Genomic DNA, 20686 nt, shown 5'->3' with positions numbered 1-20686 from the left:
AGAAGTGAGTGGAAGATAGGTGAGGAATCAGCTGGAGAGAGAGGAGAAGAAGAAGGTAGATGATGTGGAAGCTAGAGAGAGACAAGGAAGGGGAAAGATAGGTGAGGTTGGAGCTAGAGAGAGAAGCAGAGAGGAAGATAAGTGAGGTGGGAGCTAGAGAGTGAAGGAGAGAGGAAGATAAGTGAGGTGGGAGCTAGAGAGTGAAGGAGACAGGAAGATAAGTGAGGTGGGAGCTAGAGAGTGAAGGAGAGAGGAAGATAAGTGAGGTGAGAGCTAGAGAGTGAAGGAGAGAGGAAGATAAGTGAGGTGGGAGCTAGAGAGTGAGGGAGAGAGGAAGATAAGTGAGGTGGGAGCTAGAGAGAGAAGGAGAGGGGAAGATAAGTGAGGTGGGAACTAGATAGAGAAGGAGGGAGGAAGATAAGTGAGGTGGGAGCTAGAGAGTGAGGGAGAGAGGAAGATAAGTGAGGTGAGAGCTAGAGAGTGAAGGAGAGAGGAAGATAAGTGAGGTGGGAGCTAGAGAGAGAAGGAGAGGGGAAGATAAGTGAGGTGGGAGCTAGAGAGTGAAGGAGAGAGGAAGATAAGTGAGGTGGGAGCTAGAGAGAGAAGGAGAGGGGAAGATAAGTGAGGTGGGAACTAGATAGAGAAGGAGAGAGGAAGATAAGTGAGGTGGGAGCTAGAGAGTGAAGGAGAGAGGAAGATAAGTGAGGTGGGAGTTAGAGAGAGAAGGAGAGAGGAAGATACGTGAGGTGGGAGCTAGAGAGTGAAGGAGAGAGGAAGATAAGTGAGGTGGGAGCTAGAGAGAGAAGGAGAGAGGAAGATAAGTGAGGTGGGAGCTGGAGAGAGAAGCAGAGATGAAGATAAGTAAGGTGGGAGCTAGATAGAGAGAGAAGGAGAGATGAAGATAAGTGAGATGGGAGCTAGATAGAGAGAGATGGAGAGAGGAAGATAAGTGAGGTGGGAGATAGATAGAGAGAGGAAAGAGGAAGATAAGTGAGATGGGAGCTAGATAGAGAGAGAAGGAGAGAGGAAGATAAGTGAGATGGGAGCTAGATAGAGAGAGATGGAGAGAGGAAGATAGGTGAGGTGGCAGCTGGAGAGGAAGATATGTGAGGTGGGAGCTGGAGAGAGAAGTGAGTGGAAGATAGGTGAGGAATCAGCTGGAGAGAGAGGAGAAGAAGAAGGTAGATGATGTGGAAGCTAGAGAGAGACAAGGAAGGGGAAAGATAGGTGAGGTTGGAGCTAGAGAGAGAAGCAGAGAGGAAGATAAGTGAGGTGGGAGCTAGAGAGAGAAGGAGAGAGGAAGATAAGTGAGGTGGGAGCTAGAGAGTGAAGGAGACAGGAAGATAAGTGAGGTGGGAGCTAGAGAGTGAAGGAGAGAGGAAGATAAGTGAGGTGAGAGCTAGAGAGTGAAGGAGAGAGGAAGATAAGTGAGGTGGGAGCTAGAGAGTGAGGGAGAGATGAAGATAAGTGAGGTGGGAGCTAGAGAGAGAAGGAGAGGGGAAGATAAGTGAGGTGGGAACTAGATAGAGAAGGAGGGAGGAAGATAAGTGAGGTGGGAGCTAGAGAGTGAGGGAGAGAGGAAGATAAGTGAGGTGAGAGCTAGAGAGTGAAGGAGAGAGGAAGATAAGTGAGGTGGGAGCTAGAGAGAGAAGGAGAGGGGAAGATATGTGAGGTGGGAGCTAGAGAGAGAAGCAGAGAGGAAGATAAGTGAGGTGGGAGCTAGAGAGTGAGGGAGAGAGGAAGATAAGTGAGGTGAGAGCTAGAGAGTGAAGGAGAGAGGAAGATAAGTGAGGTGGGAGCTAGAGAGAGAAGGAGAGGGGAAGATAAGTGAGGTGGGAGCTAGATAGAGAAGGAGAGAGGAAGATAAGTGAGGTGGGAGCTAGAGAGTGAAGGAGAGAGGAAGATAAGTGAGGTGGGAGCTAGAGAGAGAAGGAGAGAGGAAGATAAGTGAGGTGGGAGCTAGAGAGTGAAGGAGAGAGGAAGATAAGTGAGGTGGGAGCTAGAGAGAGAAGGAGAGAGGAAGATAAGTGAGGTGGGAGCTAGAGAGGAAGATATGTGAGGTGGGAGCTAGAGAGAGAAGGAGAGAGGAAGATAAGTGAGGTGGGAGCTAGATAGAGAGAGAAGGAGAGAGGAAGATAAGTGAGGTGGGAGCTAGATAGAGAGAGATGGAGAGAGGAAGATAAGTGAGGTGGGAGCTAGATAGAGATGGAGAGAGGAAGATAAGTGAGGTGGGAGCTAGAGAGAGAAGGAGAGAGGAAGATAAGTGAGGTGGGAACTAGATAGAGAGAGATGGAGAGAGGAAGATATGTGAGGTGGGAGCTAGAGAGAGAAGGAGAGAGGAAGATAAGTGAGGTGGGAGCTGGAGAGAGAAGCAGAGATGAAGATAAGTGAGGTGGGAGCTAGATAGAGAGAGAAGGAGAGAGGAAGATAAGTGAGATGGGAGCTAGATAGAGAGAGATGGAGAGAGGAAGATAAGTGAGGTGGGAGCTAGAGAGAGAAGGAGAGAGGAAGATAAGTGAGGTGGGAGCTAGATAGAGAGAGAAGGAGAGAGGAAGATAGGTGAGGTGGCAGCTGGAGAGGAAGATGTGAGGTGGGAGCTGGAGAGAGAAGTGAGTGGAAGATAGGTGAGGAAGCAGCTGGAGAGAGAGGAGAAGAAGAAGGTAGATGATGTGAAAGCTAGAGAGAGACAAGGAAGGGGAAAGATAGGTGAGGTTGGAGCTAGAGAGAGAGAGAGGTGAGAGGAAGATAGGTGTGACTTATACTAGAAAGAGAAAGGGGGGAGGCTGGAGATAGAGAGAGGAGGGAGATATGGAGTTAGAAACCTACATGGTTATCTGCAAAACATCTAAATGAATTGAAAGTGGACAAGAATGTGCAGTGAACCGCGCAGCAGCATCTCAGAGGACACGCAGGAAAATGACATCAGTATCACGCTGGAATCTATCAAGAGCTATTGGAGTGAGCCAAGCAGGAAAAGGCCACCACTGAGGCTTTAACAAGAAACTTCAGTCTCCAGGGAGCGCTGCCTGAATACCTGCAAATAGCCAATCTCCAAGTGTCTGAAACAGACCTGCCTCCATTCTTCACTTAAAGGGAAACATCACCTTCACAGCTCAGGACTGTGAGATTAATTTAATGTGTCTTTACATGTGTACTGAATCTTTAAAGGCATTGTAATTCTGTTGTTCGTTTTATATGTTTACATTGATTGTTTGATTTTTCATTACAAGCAAAGGGCTGTAATCACAGACCTTTACTTTGTGCTGCTGTTGTAGCTCATAAAGGTTGGTGTCTGTCGTGTAAATCACATAATGTGTACCACACAATTGTTGGTGTTAAACTATTGCAATAAAGAAACAACATAATAGTAAAAGCTATCTTACAGGAAATATGCAGTCTACGCTTTCTTATTCTAGACCAACACCGCCAAGCTCCTTGTTCAAAAAATGCATACGTATGTATCATTGCTGGTGAGTTGGGCACAGGGCGAGCCAAATGACAGCTCTCCCTGCTGTCGCAAAACTCCCCGGTGGTGTTAAATACTGTTACCCTTCCGAGTTGTAGCAACTTGGCGGGAGATGTAATTCAGGGTCCAGCAACCCCCAGAGTCCCAAATTACCCTTACGCTCTCATTACATTGCTGCTATCGGCGCCTGACAGTGAGCGCTATGCACTGAAACCACCTGCTTCGCAAAAAGCATCTATCTTGTGTAAGAGGTTTAACACCTCGTCACTCTCTCCTCCGCCATCTCCACCCCCTCCCACGAACCCTTACACCACATACCAGAAACCCTTGCATCAATCTAAACTTGGCACTGACTCTGCCAAGTCTTATGCTGAAGCCACACCCCCATACTGACGACACACTGGACACTGGAGACGTCAGTGCCTGTAACAATGTTAAGGCAAGAGAGTTCGTAAGAAAATATTCAAACTTGGAATATTGGGCTTTAAAAGGGGTTCAGAACTTTACTTGTTGAGTTTGCCAGCATATTATTATCCTTATGACAAAGTTTTAGCTATCAATGCACTGTCCTGTTTTGAACTTTCCCCAACACTATCAGGTTTTCATGTTAAAGAGACACTGAAGCGAAAAAAAAATTATGATATTATGATTTGTATGTGTAGTACAGCTAAGAAATAAAACATTAAGATCAGATACATCAGTCTAATTGTTTCCAGTACAGGAAGAGTTGAGAAACTCCAGTTGTTATCTCTATGCAAACAAGCCATTAAGCTCTCCGACTAAGTTAGTCGTGGAGAGGGCTGTTATCTGACTTTTATTATCTCAACTGTAAGTGAACTGTTTACTTTTTCTCTGCTAGACGAGAGGTCATTACTTCACAGACTGCTCTGAAAGAATCATTTTGAATGCTGAGTGTTGTGTAATCTACACATATTATAGAATAATGCAATGTTAGAAAAAACACTATATACCTGAAAATAAAAGTATGAGAATATTTTCTTTGCTGCTAATCTTCTAGAAATTATTCATAGTACAACCAATTCATTATATCATATATTTTTTTTCCGCTTCAGTGTCTCTTTAAAGAGGAACTGTAACGACAAAACGGCCCCTGGGGGGTACTCACCTCGGGTGGGGGAAGCCTCAGGATCCTAATGAGGCTTCCCACGCCGTCCTGCGTCTCTCGGGGGTCTCGCTGTAGCCCTCCGTACAGCCGTGACGCAATATTTACCTTCCTGGCTCCTGCGCAGGCGCTCTGATGCCTCTCGGCGCCGAAGTAGGCGGAAATACCCGATCGCCGTCGGGTCTGCTCTACTGCGCAGGCGCAAGTTTCCGGCGCCTGCGCAGTAGAGCGGACCCGACGGAGATCGGGTATTTCCGTCTATTTCCGTGCAGAAAGTCGCCACAGCGCCCCCGCTGGAGCCAGCAAAGGTAAATATTGAACTGACAGTCGGCACAGTCGCCGGCTGTTCGGAGGGCTGCGGCGAGACCCCCGTGGGACAGAGGACAGCGTGGGAAGCCTCATTAGGATCCGGAGGCTTCCCCCACCCGAGGTGAGTACCCCCCAGGGGAGGTTTTTGTTGTTACAGAGTCTCTTTAACACTAGGCACAGGGCTGACCACTGTCTATGGTGCTGAATCAGGCCACATCATAGTTGTGGTACATGGAACTGACCGCTGTCCACGGTGCTGAAACAGCCCACATTACAGCTGTGGTACTTGGGGCTGACCTCTGTCCAGGGTGCTGAAGCAGCCCACATCATAGCTGTGTTACACAAATCTGACTGCTGTCCAGGGTGCTGAAATGTAGAGCAGCCCATTTCACAGTTGTGTTACATAGAGCTGACCGCTGTCCAGGGTGCTGAAGCAGCCCTCATCACGACCGCTCTCCAGGGTGCTGAAGCAGCCCTCATCACAGTACACTGTACACAGTGCTGAAGCCTTCCCATACGATAGCACTCCTATGGCTGTTCCCTCCTACTGAGGCTGCTGCACTAATGGATTCATCTGCTGCACCCTCTCCCACAAATTAGATGGAAATTGCAGATTAGCAATTATGTGTTTTGCAGCTTGCAGCTCTCCGCAGAGATGAGAGAGAATAGAGACCGGCGCTGTACATTCTCCTGTAGTGCATTGCATACATTAAAATCTACATTATGCAATGTAATTGCTTGGGGATGCTTTCCATTCTCTGTCACTTAGTTGGTTTCGGCATAATACGGCATAAAAGCGTCGTTATTCTATGCAAAAGAAGTGTACGGTGATTTTCTTCCATTCTTGTTATATTTATTAGGCTTGGCATTAAAAAAAGGGAAAAAATAGGATCTTGCGACTAAAAACGTGATATTTGTTTGTAGGTTCACATAATATTATTATATAGTACAGGCCGTCTCCTACTTACCAATAGGGTAAGTTCATCGGGATTGTTTGTAAGTTGAATTTGTTTGTAAGTTGAGTCCTGTGTTAAACACGGTGAAACGTGGATAAATGATTTACTTTCAGACAACTCTGGATTTGGACATATAGGGCTTCATTCACAAAGCAGTGATAACTTATCACACTGTGAAAAGTGCTTCGCGCGAAATTTAGCGTGAAAATGGTTATTGTGTGCAAAAATTTGCATTTGTGCGACAACGCAAATTTTTTGTGCGTTAACATTCCGCGTTCACGCAATAAAATCGTGTTATCGCGCAAACATGAAGGTTAACACGTGAAAATTCGACTTAACGCACAAATGCAAATTTTTGAGCGCAATAACCTTTTTCATGCTAAAACGCGCGCAAAGCACTTTTTCACAGCCGTGACAACAGTTATCACTGCTTTGTAAATCAAGCCCCTAGTGTAAACTATGTTTTTGGGTTGTTTTCAATGTGCTTTTTAACTGTTTTAAACTACATGTAACAGTTTATACAATCCTGTAACATTTAGGCCTCGTTCACATCATTAACGCAAGTACGCAACGCGCACGATCACATGCCATCTATGCCTCTGTGCGCTGCTGATCCTATTCACTACATTGAATGGGGTAGTGCTGCGCTTGGCCGAAAAATGCAGCAGCGCAATAGCGCACCGCTGTACACAGCATATATAAGGGCATAAATACCCTTTTTTCCTGATTCAGCAAGAATACACCATTTTGAAAAGTCCGACATTTAAGGGCAATGTTAGATACCCAGCTCTAACCCTGCCTTTAGATGGACTTCATTTTGTAATTATATTAAACTAGCCGACCCGCGTCGTAGCATACACCGCATCTATCTAGCTGAGGGCTGGAACCCACTAGACCGATTTTTTGAGCATTTAGGAAGCGTGAGTAATCGCTAGCGATTTCCCTAAACGCTCTGCCAATGTAAATGGATGGTGCAAATTCCACAGAAGCGATTGCAAGTAGCAAAATCGCAAACGCAGGGCATGCAGCATTTTGTTAGCGTTTGCGCTTCAATGTAAAGTCTATAATCACTGGTATATAATCGCTCATGAAAACTTGCATTGAGCAATTTTGCTAGCGTTTTAAAGTTAATGTACACTGTAACAAAATTAAAAATAATTAAAAGGACCAATCAGACTTTAAAACGCTAATCGCTACACAACCGCTGGCAAATTGATTACACTTTCTAAAAGCGCTCCCTAAAACGCTCATGAAATCGCTTACAAACTGCTCATACAAAACGCTAGCGATTGCGATTAGCGATAGTGTTTTGTAGTGGGTTCCAGGCCTCATAGAGTATGTGCCTCAACCTTGAAGCAAGAAGAAGAAGTAGGCTTTCCATGAGAAAATGTATGCGTGCTCAAACACCAAGTTTAAAGCGGAACTGTAAATACATTTTAAAGCACACTGTCTCACTTACCCGGGGCTTCTGCAAGCCCCCAGCAGCCACTCTGTCCCACGCCAGTCCTGCCCCAGTCTCCGTTCTCCCGCCGCCAGCTACTTTCAGTTTCGCCGCCGGGCCACTGCGCGGCTCTGGCCATGCGTATCCTTTCTTTTCGTCCCGTGCTATTGCAGAGGGGAACACGAAGAAAAGATACGCTTGACAGGGCTGCGCTGGCATCGACTTTGAAGTCTAGGAACAGAACGGAGCTGTCGGCGGGAGAACCGAGACTCGGGCAGGACCGGCGCAGGACAGGGTGGCTGCTGGGGGCTTGCAAGCACCAGGTAAGTGAAACAGTGTGCTTAAAATGTATTTACAGTTCCACTTTAACCCTAGCAAGTCTGGCTTTTCCAAATCTGGCCTAATTGGCTAATTATGAGGCAATGGTCATGCAAATATGCATTTGCTTTTGCATGCCAAACTATGCAGGGTCAAAAAAACAATACCGCAAAGAGGTCGCCCTGCAGGAATTAGTTCATGCTACATTATCACTATCCAGGAGCGCCACAGGGAGGATTCCCAATGCCCCCATACAACCGGGGGGACCGCAGGGTCCCAGGCTCTCTCACTGCCTGGGAACCACAGCGGCATCCCCCCAGAGGGGGAGGCTAGGTGGGGCAGGCGACCCCCCCAAACGTGGCCAGTGCCGGGGAGAGCCGTCCGCACCCACCTCCCAATATTAAAAACAGGCACTTACCTTAACGTCCATTGCGTTCTGCTACATGCGCATTAACTTGGGGGCACCACATGAGAAAGGAGTGAAGCATGGGTTACCCCGAGCTTAAGAGCTCAGGGCTGGCTCACATACAACACTCCAGGGGGGGGGGAGTACAGGTGCAGACAACTCACTCCAGGGCTCACACCACCACAGCAAGCCATCCACCACCTGCCTCCAAAGGATACAACTGCAAAAAATGCTTTTCATGAGAAAAATTATGTGTGCTCAGACACCAAGTTTAACCCTAGCAAGTCTGGCTTTGCAAATCTGGCCTAATTGGCTTATCATGAGAAATTGCTCATGCAAATATGCATTTGCTTTCGCATGCCAAACTATGCAGGGTCAAAAAACTAATACTGCAAAGCGGTCGCCCTGCGGGAATAAGTTCATGCTACATTAGCACTATCCAGGAGCGCCACGGGGAGGATTCCCAATGCCCCCTTTTTATACAACCGGGTGGACCGCGGGGTCCCAGGCTCTCTCACTGCCTGGGAACAACAGCGGCACCCCGGAGGGGGAGGCTGGGTGGCGCAGCCGACCCCCCCCCCCCCCCCCCCCAAGAGTGGCCAGCGCCGGGGAGAGCCGTCCTCACCCACCTCCCAATATTAAAGACAGGCACTTACCTTAACGTCTATTGCGTTCTGCTACATGCGCATTAATTTTCTCATGGAAAGCATTTTTTGCAGTTGTATCCTTTGGAGGCAGGTGGTGGATGGCTTGCTCAGGTGGTGTGAGACCTGGAGTGAGTTGTCTGCGCCTGTCCCCTCCCCCCCCCCCCTCTGGAGTGTTGTATGTGAGCCAGCCCTGAGCTCTAAAGCTCGGGGTGACCCATGCTTCACTCCTTTCTCATGTGGTGCCCCCAAGTTAATGCGCATGTAGCAGAACGCAATGGACGTTAAGGTAAGTGCCTGTTTTTAATATTGGGAGGTGGGTGCGGACGGCTCTCCACGGCGTTGGCCACGCTTGGGGGGGGGGGTCGCCTGCGCCACCCAGCCTCCCCCTCCGGGGTGCCGCTGTGGTTCCCAGGCAGTGAGAGAGCCTGGGACCCCGCGGTCCACCTGGTTGTATAAAAAGGGGGCATTGGGAATTCTCCCCGTGGCGCTCCTAGATGCGTACATCAAAAAAGGGCGTCGGGGAAAAAAGGGCACGTGGTGTAAACGATAAGCAGTATTATCGTTTATAAAAATATTGTGTAGAATTTCGTTTACAAATAGTGTTTTAAGAATTTATAAATCATTAAATAATGTGTATGAGATCGGCAATTCTTAAAACATTAATCTTCCCTGTTTCTAAACTGAAACTTATATTTACGTTTGTTAAAAACCCTCCCTGTACCTATCCCTAACCCCTAGACCCCCTGGTGGTGCCTAAACCTAAACCCCCCCTGTTGGTGACTAAACCTAAGACCCCTCTGTTGGTGCCTAAACCTAAGACCCCCCTGGTGGTGCCTAAACCTAAGACCCCCTATGGATAATAATGTTTTACAAACATTAATAAATAAAAAATGTAAATAAAAAAATGTAAATAATTTTTTTGGGTGGATAATAATGTTTTAGAAATGTTTTAGAAATAGTGATTTAGTATCTTTATAAACGTTATTCGTCACGGGCTCATTTTGTAAAGTTAAATCATCACAAGCACAGTTATAAAACCTTAAAAATCTCCGGGCGCCGTTTGTAAAACGTTAATAATCTCCGGCGCCTTTTTTTCCCTGTTCGGCGCCCATTAAACGATATTTATAATGGGAGTGAATGGGGCGCCCTTTTTGTCCACTTGTCTCATGCGCCCAAATCTCCTGCTTCCCTCCTAGATAGTGGTAATGTAGCATGTACGAATTCCTGCAGTGCGACCGCTTTGCGGTATTGTTTTTTTTACCCTGCATAGTTTGGCATGCGAAAGCAAATGCATATTTGCATGAGCATTGCCTCATGAATAGCCATTTAGGCCCGATTTGCAAAGCCAGACTTGCTAGGGTTAAACTTGGTGTTTGAGCACGCATACATTTTCTCATGCAAAGTACTTCTTCTTGTTTGAAGGTTGAGGCACGACCTGGGGGCAGGGCGTTAATTCTTCTTCTTGCTTGAAGGTTGGGGCACTTACTCTATTGTATATATAGAAGATTCCACATTGGGGTGTGTAGTAATGATAAATTATTTATCAATGTATTGATTATGATGTAAATAGAGTTATGCCAGCTTCACAAGATCAGTTTGACACAAATATCTCAGCCTTGAAGTTGTTTCCCTTTTGCCTTGAGTGGCAATCTTACCCACGTATTTTTTTGTGTTTTCTGTATTGTCCAACTAAGCACACTAAAATGAATTAGCTACAAGTACATACTAATCACAACACACCCTCCAGAGCACCTGCTGCATTCCCGGCCTGTCTGAGCACCAGAATGAGCTGCTGCGTGGGGCTGGGGAAGTAGTAGGAGGGCAGAATTGGAAGGTGGACATAGGGAGCCGTGTTTCTGGGTACACACTTCAGATTACTTGGGAGACACAATCTCTCAGGCAACAGTTCTGGGCTAAAGTTATACAGATGCATCGCTAGCCCTCAGGCTAGCAGCGTTCTATCACTATGCAGGTCAGAGGAGGGATGATGTGTGGCACATGACAGGGAGGCTGGGCGAGAGAGATAACATTGGCGCTGGACTGTGTTTGGAGCACAATGACTGGCATGCTGTAGACACACTAGATTCTCTCCTGAGGCGTTCTTTAGCACCTGCCTTGGCTGAGTTTACTCAAAAGTGTGTACTAACCTTAGGCTGGTTTCACACTGCAAACTGGCGGTAGCAATACCACAGTGCTGCTTCCGCCACACTGCCAAAAACAGGCCTTCATGGAACACCGCATTAGTACATGGTGTTCACTGTCTGCCAATCTTCAAAGCACTGTCACTATCCGCGTATACTATTGGCCGCATCAACACACGTGATGGGGGAGTGGAATTACCGGTGTCCAGGGCGGAACTACGGTCCGGCACCCGCTCCCCACTCAGACTGTCCAATAAGACAGCGCCCCGTGGGCAGTGACGAACACGCCCCCACCAGGTACCACCCCCTCCATTGGCTGACACACACTTCAGCATAATGAGGCACATACATGGTTATCCCTATACAGGGCAAGGGGCCACTCTCACTCCTGGTATCCCACGTCATCTGGGACCAGGCATCACCAGGATCATGTATGACTAAAGCTAAAGAGCAGTCCCCCACCACTCCCAGTGGGCGGCAACAGGTAATTTAAACCAGGAGTCCCCAAAATTTTTCGGTCAAGGGCCGGGTTAACAAACTTCAGACTGCTGGGGGGCCATAGTATACATAAAATGATGTAGAAAACATTACATTGAACCTAGGTAGGGTTAACTATTACCTGTTAACACATGCAGCCCTTATGTCTCCCATTTATCCAGAGCTGATATTGTGCCCCCAACACAGCATGTGCAGATATTATGCCCCCAATACAGCATGTGGAAATAGTATTCCCCATCAACAGAGCATGTGCAGATAGTATGCCATCAAAAAGTTAACCCCTCCACCTGTTAACCACTTTTCTCAGCAGCCTGAAACAATCCCCCACATGTACAGTGAGTTGCAAAAGTATTCGGCCCCCTTGAAGTTTTCCACATTTTGTCATATTACTGCCAGTCTGCCACAAACATGAATCAATTTTATTGGAATTCTACGTGAAAGACCAACACAAAGTGGTGTACACATGAGAAGTGGAACGAAAATCATACATGATTCCAAACATTTTTTACAAATAAATAACTGCAAAGTGGGGTGTGCATAATTATTCGGCCCCCTTTGATCTGAGTACAGTCAGTTGCCTATAGACATTGCCTGATGAGTGCTAATGACTAAATAGAGTGCACCTGTGTGTAATCTAATGTCAGTACAAATACAGCTGCTCTGTGATGGCCTCAGAGGTTGTCTAAGAGAATATTGGGAGCAACAACACTGTGAAGTCCAAAGAACACACAAGGCAGGTCAGGTATCAAGTTATTGAGAAATTTAAAGCAGGCTTAGGCTACAAAAAGATTTCCAAAGCCCTGAACATCCCAAGGAGCACTGTTCAAGCGATCATTCCGAAATGGAAGGAGTATGGCACAACTGTAAAACTACCAAGACAAGGCCATCCACCTAAACTCACAGGCCAAACAAGGAGAGGGCTGATCAGAAATGCAGTCAAGAGGCCCATGGTGACTCTGGACGAACTGCAGAGATCTACAGCTCAGGTGGGAGACTCTGTCCATAGGACAACTATTAGTCATGCACTGTACAAAGTTGGCCTTTATGGAAGAGTGGCAAGAAGAAAGGCTTTGTTAACAGAAAGCATAAGAAGTCCCATTTGCAGTTTGCCACAAGCCATGTGGGGGACACAGCAACCATGTGGAAGAAGGTGCTCTGATCAGATGAGACCAAAATGGAACTTTTTGGCCAAAATGCAAAACGCTATGTGTGGCAGAAAACTAACTCTGCACATCACTCTGAACACACCATCCCCACTGTCAAATATGGTGGTGGCAGCATCATGCTCGGGGGGTGCATCTCTTCAGCAGGAACAGGGAAGTTGGTCAGAGTTGATGGGAAGATGGATGGAGCCAAATACAGGGTAAACTTGGAAGAAAACCTCTTGGAGACTGCAAAAGACTTGAGACTGGGGCAGAGGTTCACCTTCCAGCAGGACAATGACCCTAAACATAAAGCCAGGGCAACAATGGAATGGTTTAAAACAAAACATATCTATGTGTTAGAATGGCCCAGTCAAAGTCCAGATCTAAATCCAATCGAGAATCTGTGGCCAGATCTGAAAACTGCTGTTCACAAACGCTGTCTAAACTGACTGAGCTGGAGCTGTTTTGCAAAGAATAATGGGCAAGGATTTCAGTCTCTAGATGTGCAAAGCTGGTAGAGACATACCCTAGAAGACTGGCAGCTGTAATTGCAGCAAAAGGTGGTTCTACAAAGTATTGACTCAGGGGGCCGAATAATTACGCACACGCCACTTTGCAGTTATTTATTTTTAAAAAATGTTTGGAATGATGTATGATTTTCGATCCACTTCTCACATGTACACCACTTTGTATTGGTCTTTCACGTGGAATTCCAATACAATTGATGCATGTTTGTGGCAGTAATGTGACAAAATGTGGAAAACTTCAAGGGGGCCAAATACTTTTGCAACCCACTGTAAGTGGCTGACTCAGTCCTGAGACAGGAAGTGACTACAGTGTGACCCTTACCTCTTTCTTGCTCTCAGAAGCCATTTTCTGCTAGGAAAGTGTTTTATAGTTGGAATTTCTTATCAGTGAGGGTCACACTGTAGTCACTTCCTGTCTGAGTCAGGACTGAGTCAGCCACTTACATACCTGATATTTAACTCTTTCAGGCAGAGGAAGAAAAAAAGGAACACAGCATAGTCATCTGTGTGCTAGGCACTGTACATACACATGTCTATCTCATCATGTCATATGTCACTTCGGGTATCCTTTAAAAGACAGAGTGTGGCTTCTAACTGCAAATATGGCAGAATGATGCAATGTTATAAAAAAAATAGCTACGGTAATTTATAAATTATTATTGTAAAAAAATGCAGTGTTATTCATTATTTTATTTTGACTTCAGTTCCTCTTTAATAACACTACATTGAAAAAGAGCATTTGGATGAAACTAATTTGTGCTTATGGCAAAAGTGTTGTTTCACTTTAATGGACATTGGACAACAGAAGTGAGAGGTAAATGGAAGCTGCCATATTTATTTCCTCTTAAACAATAACAGTTGCCTGGCAGCCCTGCTGATCCTCTGCCTCTAATACTTTTAGCCACAGCCCCTGAACAAGTATGCAGCAGATCAGGTGGTTCTGACATTATTGTCAGATCTAACATAACTGCATGCTTGTTTCTGGTGTTATTCAGACACTACTGCAGCCAAATAGATCAGCAGGGCTGCCAGGCAACTGGTGTTGTTTAAAAGGAAATAAATATGGCAGCCTCCATATTCATCTCATGTCAGTTGTCCTTTAAATTCTGTTGTTGGGGTGGGGTGGGGTGGGGGGTGCTTTGGGTGGTGGGGAGGAGAGAGGACTTTATCTATTGTTTGTATTCTTAATGCAAAACAATTCAATAAACAGTATCTGTCACATAGAAGGATTTTATCCAGTGAATCTTTATAGACAGGCATCTTATTATACCCCAGCCAAATGTGTTAATGTAGCAGATGAGAACTGTCTAATTTGTTGCTGTAATCATTCCAGCCTTGTCCAGTCACATGTGAAGAGTGCCCCCAGTGGCCTCACTGGTAAGTACAATGTCAGAAAGTGAGCTCGAATCCTTTAATTAAACATTACTGAGGCCTGGGAATATTACTGCTGTGATCAAACAGCCACAGAGCTGTGGAAATATATTGGAATGTAAGCAGCTTCTGAGCATAAATCCATATCAGAGTGCATTATGGGAATGGTGAGGCCCCATAGCTGTCACATGGCTGTTACAGGTTGAAAGGTAATTATAGACTAGTTCATCATATCTGTCTTCTATATTCTGATATGGCCATTGGGGAAGGTGGGGGGGATTCTGATAACTTCAGAAGGGTGGTTTGGAAGTGCCCAAAATATATTGGTGTTTTAAACTTTTATACATAACGTGTAAACCTTTTTTTGAAAAAATTGACAACACATTTTGTGGGTCATGGCCTGCTTCCTCAGGTCAAAACAAAAATTGGCCAGAACGACAAATCGGTATAACTTATACCTAACGATACTGCACCATTGGGTTCCTGGTCTCTCTCTACTTCCCATTTAAAGAGAAACCGTAACCAAGAATTGAACTTCATCCTAAACAGTAGCTGATACCCCCTTTCCCACGAGAAATCTTTACCTTTTCTCAAACAGATGATTGGTGGGCTCTGTATGGCTGATATTGTGGTGAAACCCCTCCCACAGTGTGATGTCAGGACCATGGTCCTGGCAGTTTACTGTCTGTGAGCCTTGTTGCATTGTGGGAAATAACAGCTGTTTCCATCTGCCAAAAAGCTAACAGCATCTCCTTCCACTGACATCACCTGCCAGCAGTAAAAATGTCGCCATGTGATAAATGTCAGAATGTAAATCAGGGATTTAAAAGATTTTATAATGGTCAAACACTGACTAAATCATTTATACAAAATTATTGTAAAAATGAAGCACTTTTTTCATTACATTATTTTCACTGGAGTTCCTCTTTAAAGTGCACCTTGCTATTTGGGCCTTGTTTGTTATGCTAATCAGTGGTGCCTATTTAGGTGATAAGATTAACATCCATCCCTAAAGGTGCCCATACACTTGACGATTGTGCACAGATCGATGCCTCGATCGATCTTAAAAATTCGTAGAATCGCTCTGAAAGGAATCGAATACGTGGCCATTTTCTTGCCGATTCATTGCCGTTCGATCGCGTTTGACGCTATCGAAATTAACCATCGACTTCTTCAGAATGCATCTGATTCATGTCCGATCGAGTATGCAAAGCTAGAGGGGGGTTTGTACAAGGGTGGGGTTTACTGCAGGGGCGTTTGTAGTTTTGGAATTCCTTTTGTTGTATTGTTCTATTCTTCTATTGTATGCCTTGTGCCTCGTGGTTTTCAGTCTGCTTCAGTCTGCTTCCAGTGTGGTTACAAAGGTACTCTGCTCTCTGTAGAAGGAATTTTTGATCATAGCACGATGGATTTGAGCGACTGGGATGCGGAAACACTCGTTGGAGCTGTATGCCTGGCACAAAGTTTAGAGAACAGGCGCAAAAGGAAACGGAAAAGGATAGTGTGGAGCAAAAACTGGCTTCTACAGCGGGACAGATACTCTGATGTGAGTTTATTGAATGAACTGCGGGTAAATAACCCAGAGGACTTTCGTAATTACCTCCGCATGTCCAATGCAAATTTCCAGTGTCTGCTGGAGAAAGTAAGTCCGTACATTGCAAAGCAGGATACGAGGATGCGTCAAGCCATTACACCAGAGGAGCGCCTTGCCGTCACCCTGCGCTTCCTTGCCACGGGTCGTACTTACGAGGATTTGAAGTTTTCGATGGCGATTTCCGCGCAGGCACTCGGACGGATTATCCCTGAGACATGCCAGGCAATTATCGATGTTCTTGTGCGAGATTATATGCGGGTAAGTGTTTTTTATTTTATACAACCCTATCCAATACCTTTTTGCTGTAGTCCTCTCCTGGGCCACTGTCCACATCACCTCGTGTTTGTGAACATAGGTCAATTCAATGAAGCCTGCTATTCATATCATGAGGGCGAGGTTTTAAGTGTTTGTTCCTTTTTTTTGCTAATTGTGCGTTTTACTGGTGATGAAAACTGTATTTCAATTATACTGATTGCACAAAGTGTGCATCTCGGGCTTTGTAGAGAGGAGGGGTCGCGGGGGAGGGGGCCTTTGAGGTGCCCCCTTCCCGGCATGCCAAAAAGGAGTAAGGTCATCCGGCTAGCGGTGCGAATGGGGCTAGGCTGATTGCCCTGGCTTTTAGGGGCCTGATTCACGAAAGTGCGCTAAGCAGGCATGTAAATTTATTGAGAAATACGGACCATTCGATGTGTCATTTAGGCGCATAGTGCCCAATAGAAATGAATGGGCAGTATGCGTGTAAAACAACGTACCGCTGTGAAATGTCTGAGCACACTCAGGTCAGCTACCTGAGCACACTCAGGTCAGCTGTCTGTAAATAAACACTATTCCTTTAATAGGGGGGTGTGTATTGAATTACTAATCGTGCTTGATTCATCTAAACGCGTTCGACGGTACCGAGCGATAGCAGGTACCACATGGTGCCCCCCCATTTGTACTGAGCTGTCAGCGCCTGTTGCGGCTATACAAATTATTGGCCCCAACACGCGCAGACAGCTTAGTCCGCGCAGCGGGAGGGGGCACTATGTGGTAGGTGCTAGCGCTCGGAAGGTAACGTCTACCGCGGTTTGATGAATCAAGCTCATCTGGTGTTTCACGTTGTATATGAAAAGAATTGCCAACGTTTTTGAAAATAATCATTTCTTTTACTTTCCTCAGCTGCCAAACACCCCAGAGGAATGGAATCTTGTGGCCACACAGTTCCAGGACTTGTGGCAGTTTCCAAACTGCGGAGGAGCCCTAGATGGCAAACATGTGCGGATCGCGGCTCCAGCAAAATCTGGATCTATGTACTACAATTATAAAGGCTTCTTCAGCATCATCTTGATGGCGGTGGCTAATGCAAAGTATGAGTTTGTGATGGTCGATGTTGGGAAGCCGGGACGCATGTCAGATGGCGGAGTTCTTGAACGCACCGTATTCGGTCGAAGGCTGAAGGATAAACTACTGCGTTTGCCAAACAATGATCAAACCGTGCATGGTCTCAACTTTAATTTTGTAGCTGATGAGGCATTTGCCTTAGGTGAAAACATGCTAAGGCCATTCCCATTCCGGGGGTTGACGGAACAACGGAAGATCTTTAACTACCGCTTGTCACGGGCAAGGAGGGTTGTTGAGAACGCTTTTGGAATTATGGCACAGCGCTTTCGCATCTTTCATACTTGTATGAATGTAGCCCCAGCGAAAGTTGAAAAAATAGTGTTTGCATGCTGTCTTTTGCACAATTTTCTACGCCGGAACAATGCCGCTGGCTACATGCCGCCCCAATCCGTGGACTTTGAGGACTTAAATACTGGGGTGATAATTCCAGGAGCCTGGCGTTCAGAACCTTCGGCCCTTGCAGACATTCCCCCCTCGGCACCGGTTCGGACCTGTGCTTCCTTGCAGGAGAATAGAGATCAATATGTTCGTTACTTTATGGGTGATGGGGCTGTCACGTGGCAAGCAGCTATGATTGTTTGAACAATTGTATCATACATCGCGTTGTTTGTGTTTGGAAGTGCTAATGGTCCTGTTTTTTTTCCCTGTTTCATAAAAATTAAAATTTGTCTGAATTGAAGGCACATTTTTCTTAATAATGATGTTTTTCCAAATTTCCAAATTGTTGTTCTCCAAACGATGTGATCCAACACAGTATGCTTACAATTATAGTTTGGTAAAGCAGGCACATACTTTTTAATCATGACCTGTGTGCCTGATTTTCCAAACGGTGTGATCCAACACAGTATGCTTACAATTATAGTTTGGTAAAAAGCAGGCACATACTTTTTAATCATGACCTATGTGCCTGATTGACCAAAGCGCTTTGGGTGAAAGAGGCGCATTGTTGTGAATCATGACCTCAGAGCCTGATTCATCAAAGCGCGTGTAGCGTAGCAGCCCAGCCGGTCGTTGTACTGCGTGGGTTGTTTTTGCTCGCAACACAATGTTTGTGCGCTGTGCACTGGGCCATGCGAAATTGTACACATTTTACACACGCAGTGCACAGTATAAGGTAATGGGCACTACGCGGTAAAGTACGCATCGGGCACTGCACTGCGTAGGAACATTCATACATCAGCGCTACACCATACCCAACCCAACGGCCGTGGCATCCTTACCACGCTTGAGCCAAGAAGGGCCACTCTACTGTATGCTGGCCTCACCAAGATGGGTTTCGTGAACTATGCAAGAAGTGAGTTTCCAAATGGGGGTGGAACTTTCTGTGTATACATAGATCTATGTATATAAATAGCTATATATATATATATATATATATATATATATATATATATATATATATATATATATATATACATACCTCTATCTATCTATATATCTCTCCATATATATATATATATATATATATATATATATATATATATATATATATATATATATATATATATATATATATATCAATATATATATATATATATATATATATATATATATATATATCTAGGTATGTATCTCTGCATGCATGCATGTATGTATGTATCTGTACATCCATGCATGCATGCATGCTTACATACATACATGTGTATATATATGTATGTATATATACCTCTCTTTTACTATTTCTCTCTCTCTCTCTCTCTCTCTCTCTCTCTCTCTCTCTCTCTCTCTCTCTCTCTCTCTCTCTTTCTCTGTCTCTTTCTTTTTCTCTCTCTCGATAGATATAGATTAAGATATATATGTATGTATGTATTCATCTATACATACATACATACATACGTACGTACATCTATGCATACATACATCTATGCATACATACATATATGCATACATACATCTATGCATACATACAAACATCTATGCATACATACATCTATGCGTACATACATCTATGCGTACATACATACATACATACATACATACAATCATCCATACATACATGTCTATATATATGTTATGTATGCATGTATATCTGTTTCTCTGTCTCTCTATGTATATACAAATATATATATATATATAGATATAGGTATCTAGCTATATATGTAGGTATGGATATATCTTGTTATGTATGCATGTATGATTACATACATACATACATACCTGCAAAAAAATATACATACATACCTACATATATACATACCTACATATATACATACCTACACATATATATATATCTGTATATATATATATATATATATATATATATATATATATATACATACCTACACATATATATATATATATCTGCATGCATGCATGTATGTATGTATCTGTACATCCATGCATGCATGCTTACATACATACATGTGTATATATATATATGTATGTATATATACCTCTCTTTTTCTATTTCTCTCTCTCTCTCTCTCTCTCTCTCTCTCTCTCTTTATTTTTCTCTCTCTCGATAGATATAGATTAAGATATATAGGTATGTATGTATTCATCTATACATACATACAGTGGCGGACATACGGCCGTGTAGGCCGTGCCGCCGCACGAGGGCCCCTGAAGTTCCGTTGCTTCAGGGGCCCATTAAGTATATATATATATATATTTTTATATATATATATATATATTTTTTTTCCCCTGGGGGGCCCCGACTCCTATCCTCCCTCCCTCCCTCCCCTCGGGGGGCCCCCCTCCCAGTATGCGCGGTGGAAGAGCGGCAAATACGGGATGTCTCCGGGGCTCCAGGCAGGCGCTAGAGGCTCAGCGGCCGCTTGGTCTCCGATGTCTCCAACTCTATATACGGCTCGCTACTAAACCAGGAAGTAGCGAGCAGTATGCAGAGTTGGAGACATATTGGAGACCAAGCGGCTGAGCCTCTAGCGCCTGCCTGGAGCCCTGGAGACTTCCTGTATTTACCGCTCTCCCGCCGCGCATATCGGGAGGGGGGCCCCCCGAGGTGAGGTAGGGGGGGAGGATAGGTGTCGGGCCCCTCACCCGGATAGCTACCCACCCACCCGGCTACCTGCCTACCTACCTACCTACCTACCTACCCACCCGGCTACCTAACCACCTACCCACCCGGCTGCCTACCCATCCACCAGGCTTCCTACCTACCTACCCACCTGACTACCTAACCACCCACCAGGCTTCCTACCTACCTACCCACCCGGCTACCTAACCACCTACCCACCCGGCTACCTACCCACCCACCAGGCTTCCTACCTACCCACCCGGCTACCTACCCACCCACCAGGCTTCCTACCTAACCACCCACCCGACTACCTAACCACCCACCCGGCTACCCACCCACCCACCAGGCTACCTACTAACCCGGCTACCTACCTACCCACCCGGCTAC

At 45.3% G+C, this 20686-nt stretch overlaps 1 protein-coding gene across 3 annotated transcripts in view; it reads left to right on the top strand.

Annotated features, from left to right (window-relative positions):
* LOC137531563 (copine-8-like) overlaps window positions 1-17283 on the top strand; it is a 333786-nt gene extending 316503 nt beyond the window's left edge. For all 3 annotated transcript variants that reach the window (XM_068251482.1, XM_068251484.1, XM_068251483.1), the window contains one exon: window positions 17101-17283. In XM_068251482.1, coding sequence (XP_068107583.1) covers window positions 17101-17185 — 85 coding nt within the window. In that variant the 3' untranslated portion in view covers window positions 17186-17283. The remainder of the gene's footprint in view (window positions 1-17100) is intronic.
* Window positions 17284-20686: the final 3403 nt, after the last annotated feature.

The sequence above is a fragment of the Hyperolius riggenbachi genome, chromosome 9 (genome assembly GCF_040937935.1).
Source record: "Hyperolius riggenbachi isolate aHypRig1 chromosome 9, aHypRig1.pri, whole genome shotgun sequence".
Lineage (NCBI taxonomy): Eukaryota > Metazoa > Chordata > Amphibia > Anura > Hyperoliidae > Hyperolius > Hyperolius riggenbachi.
This window is presented reverse-complemented; position numbering and strand designations above follow the sequence as displayed.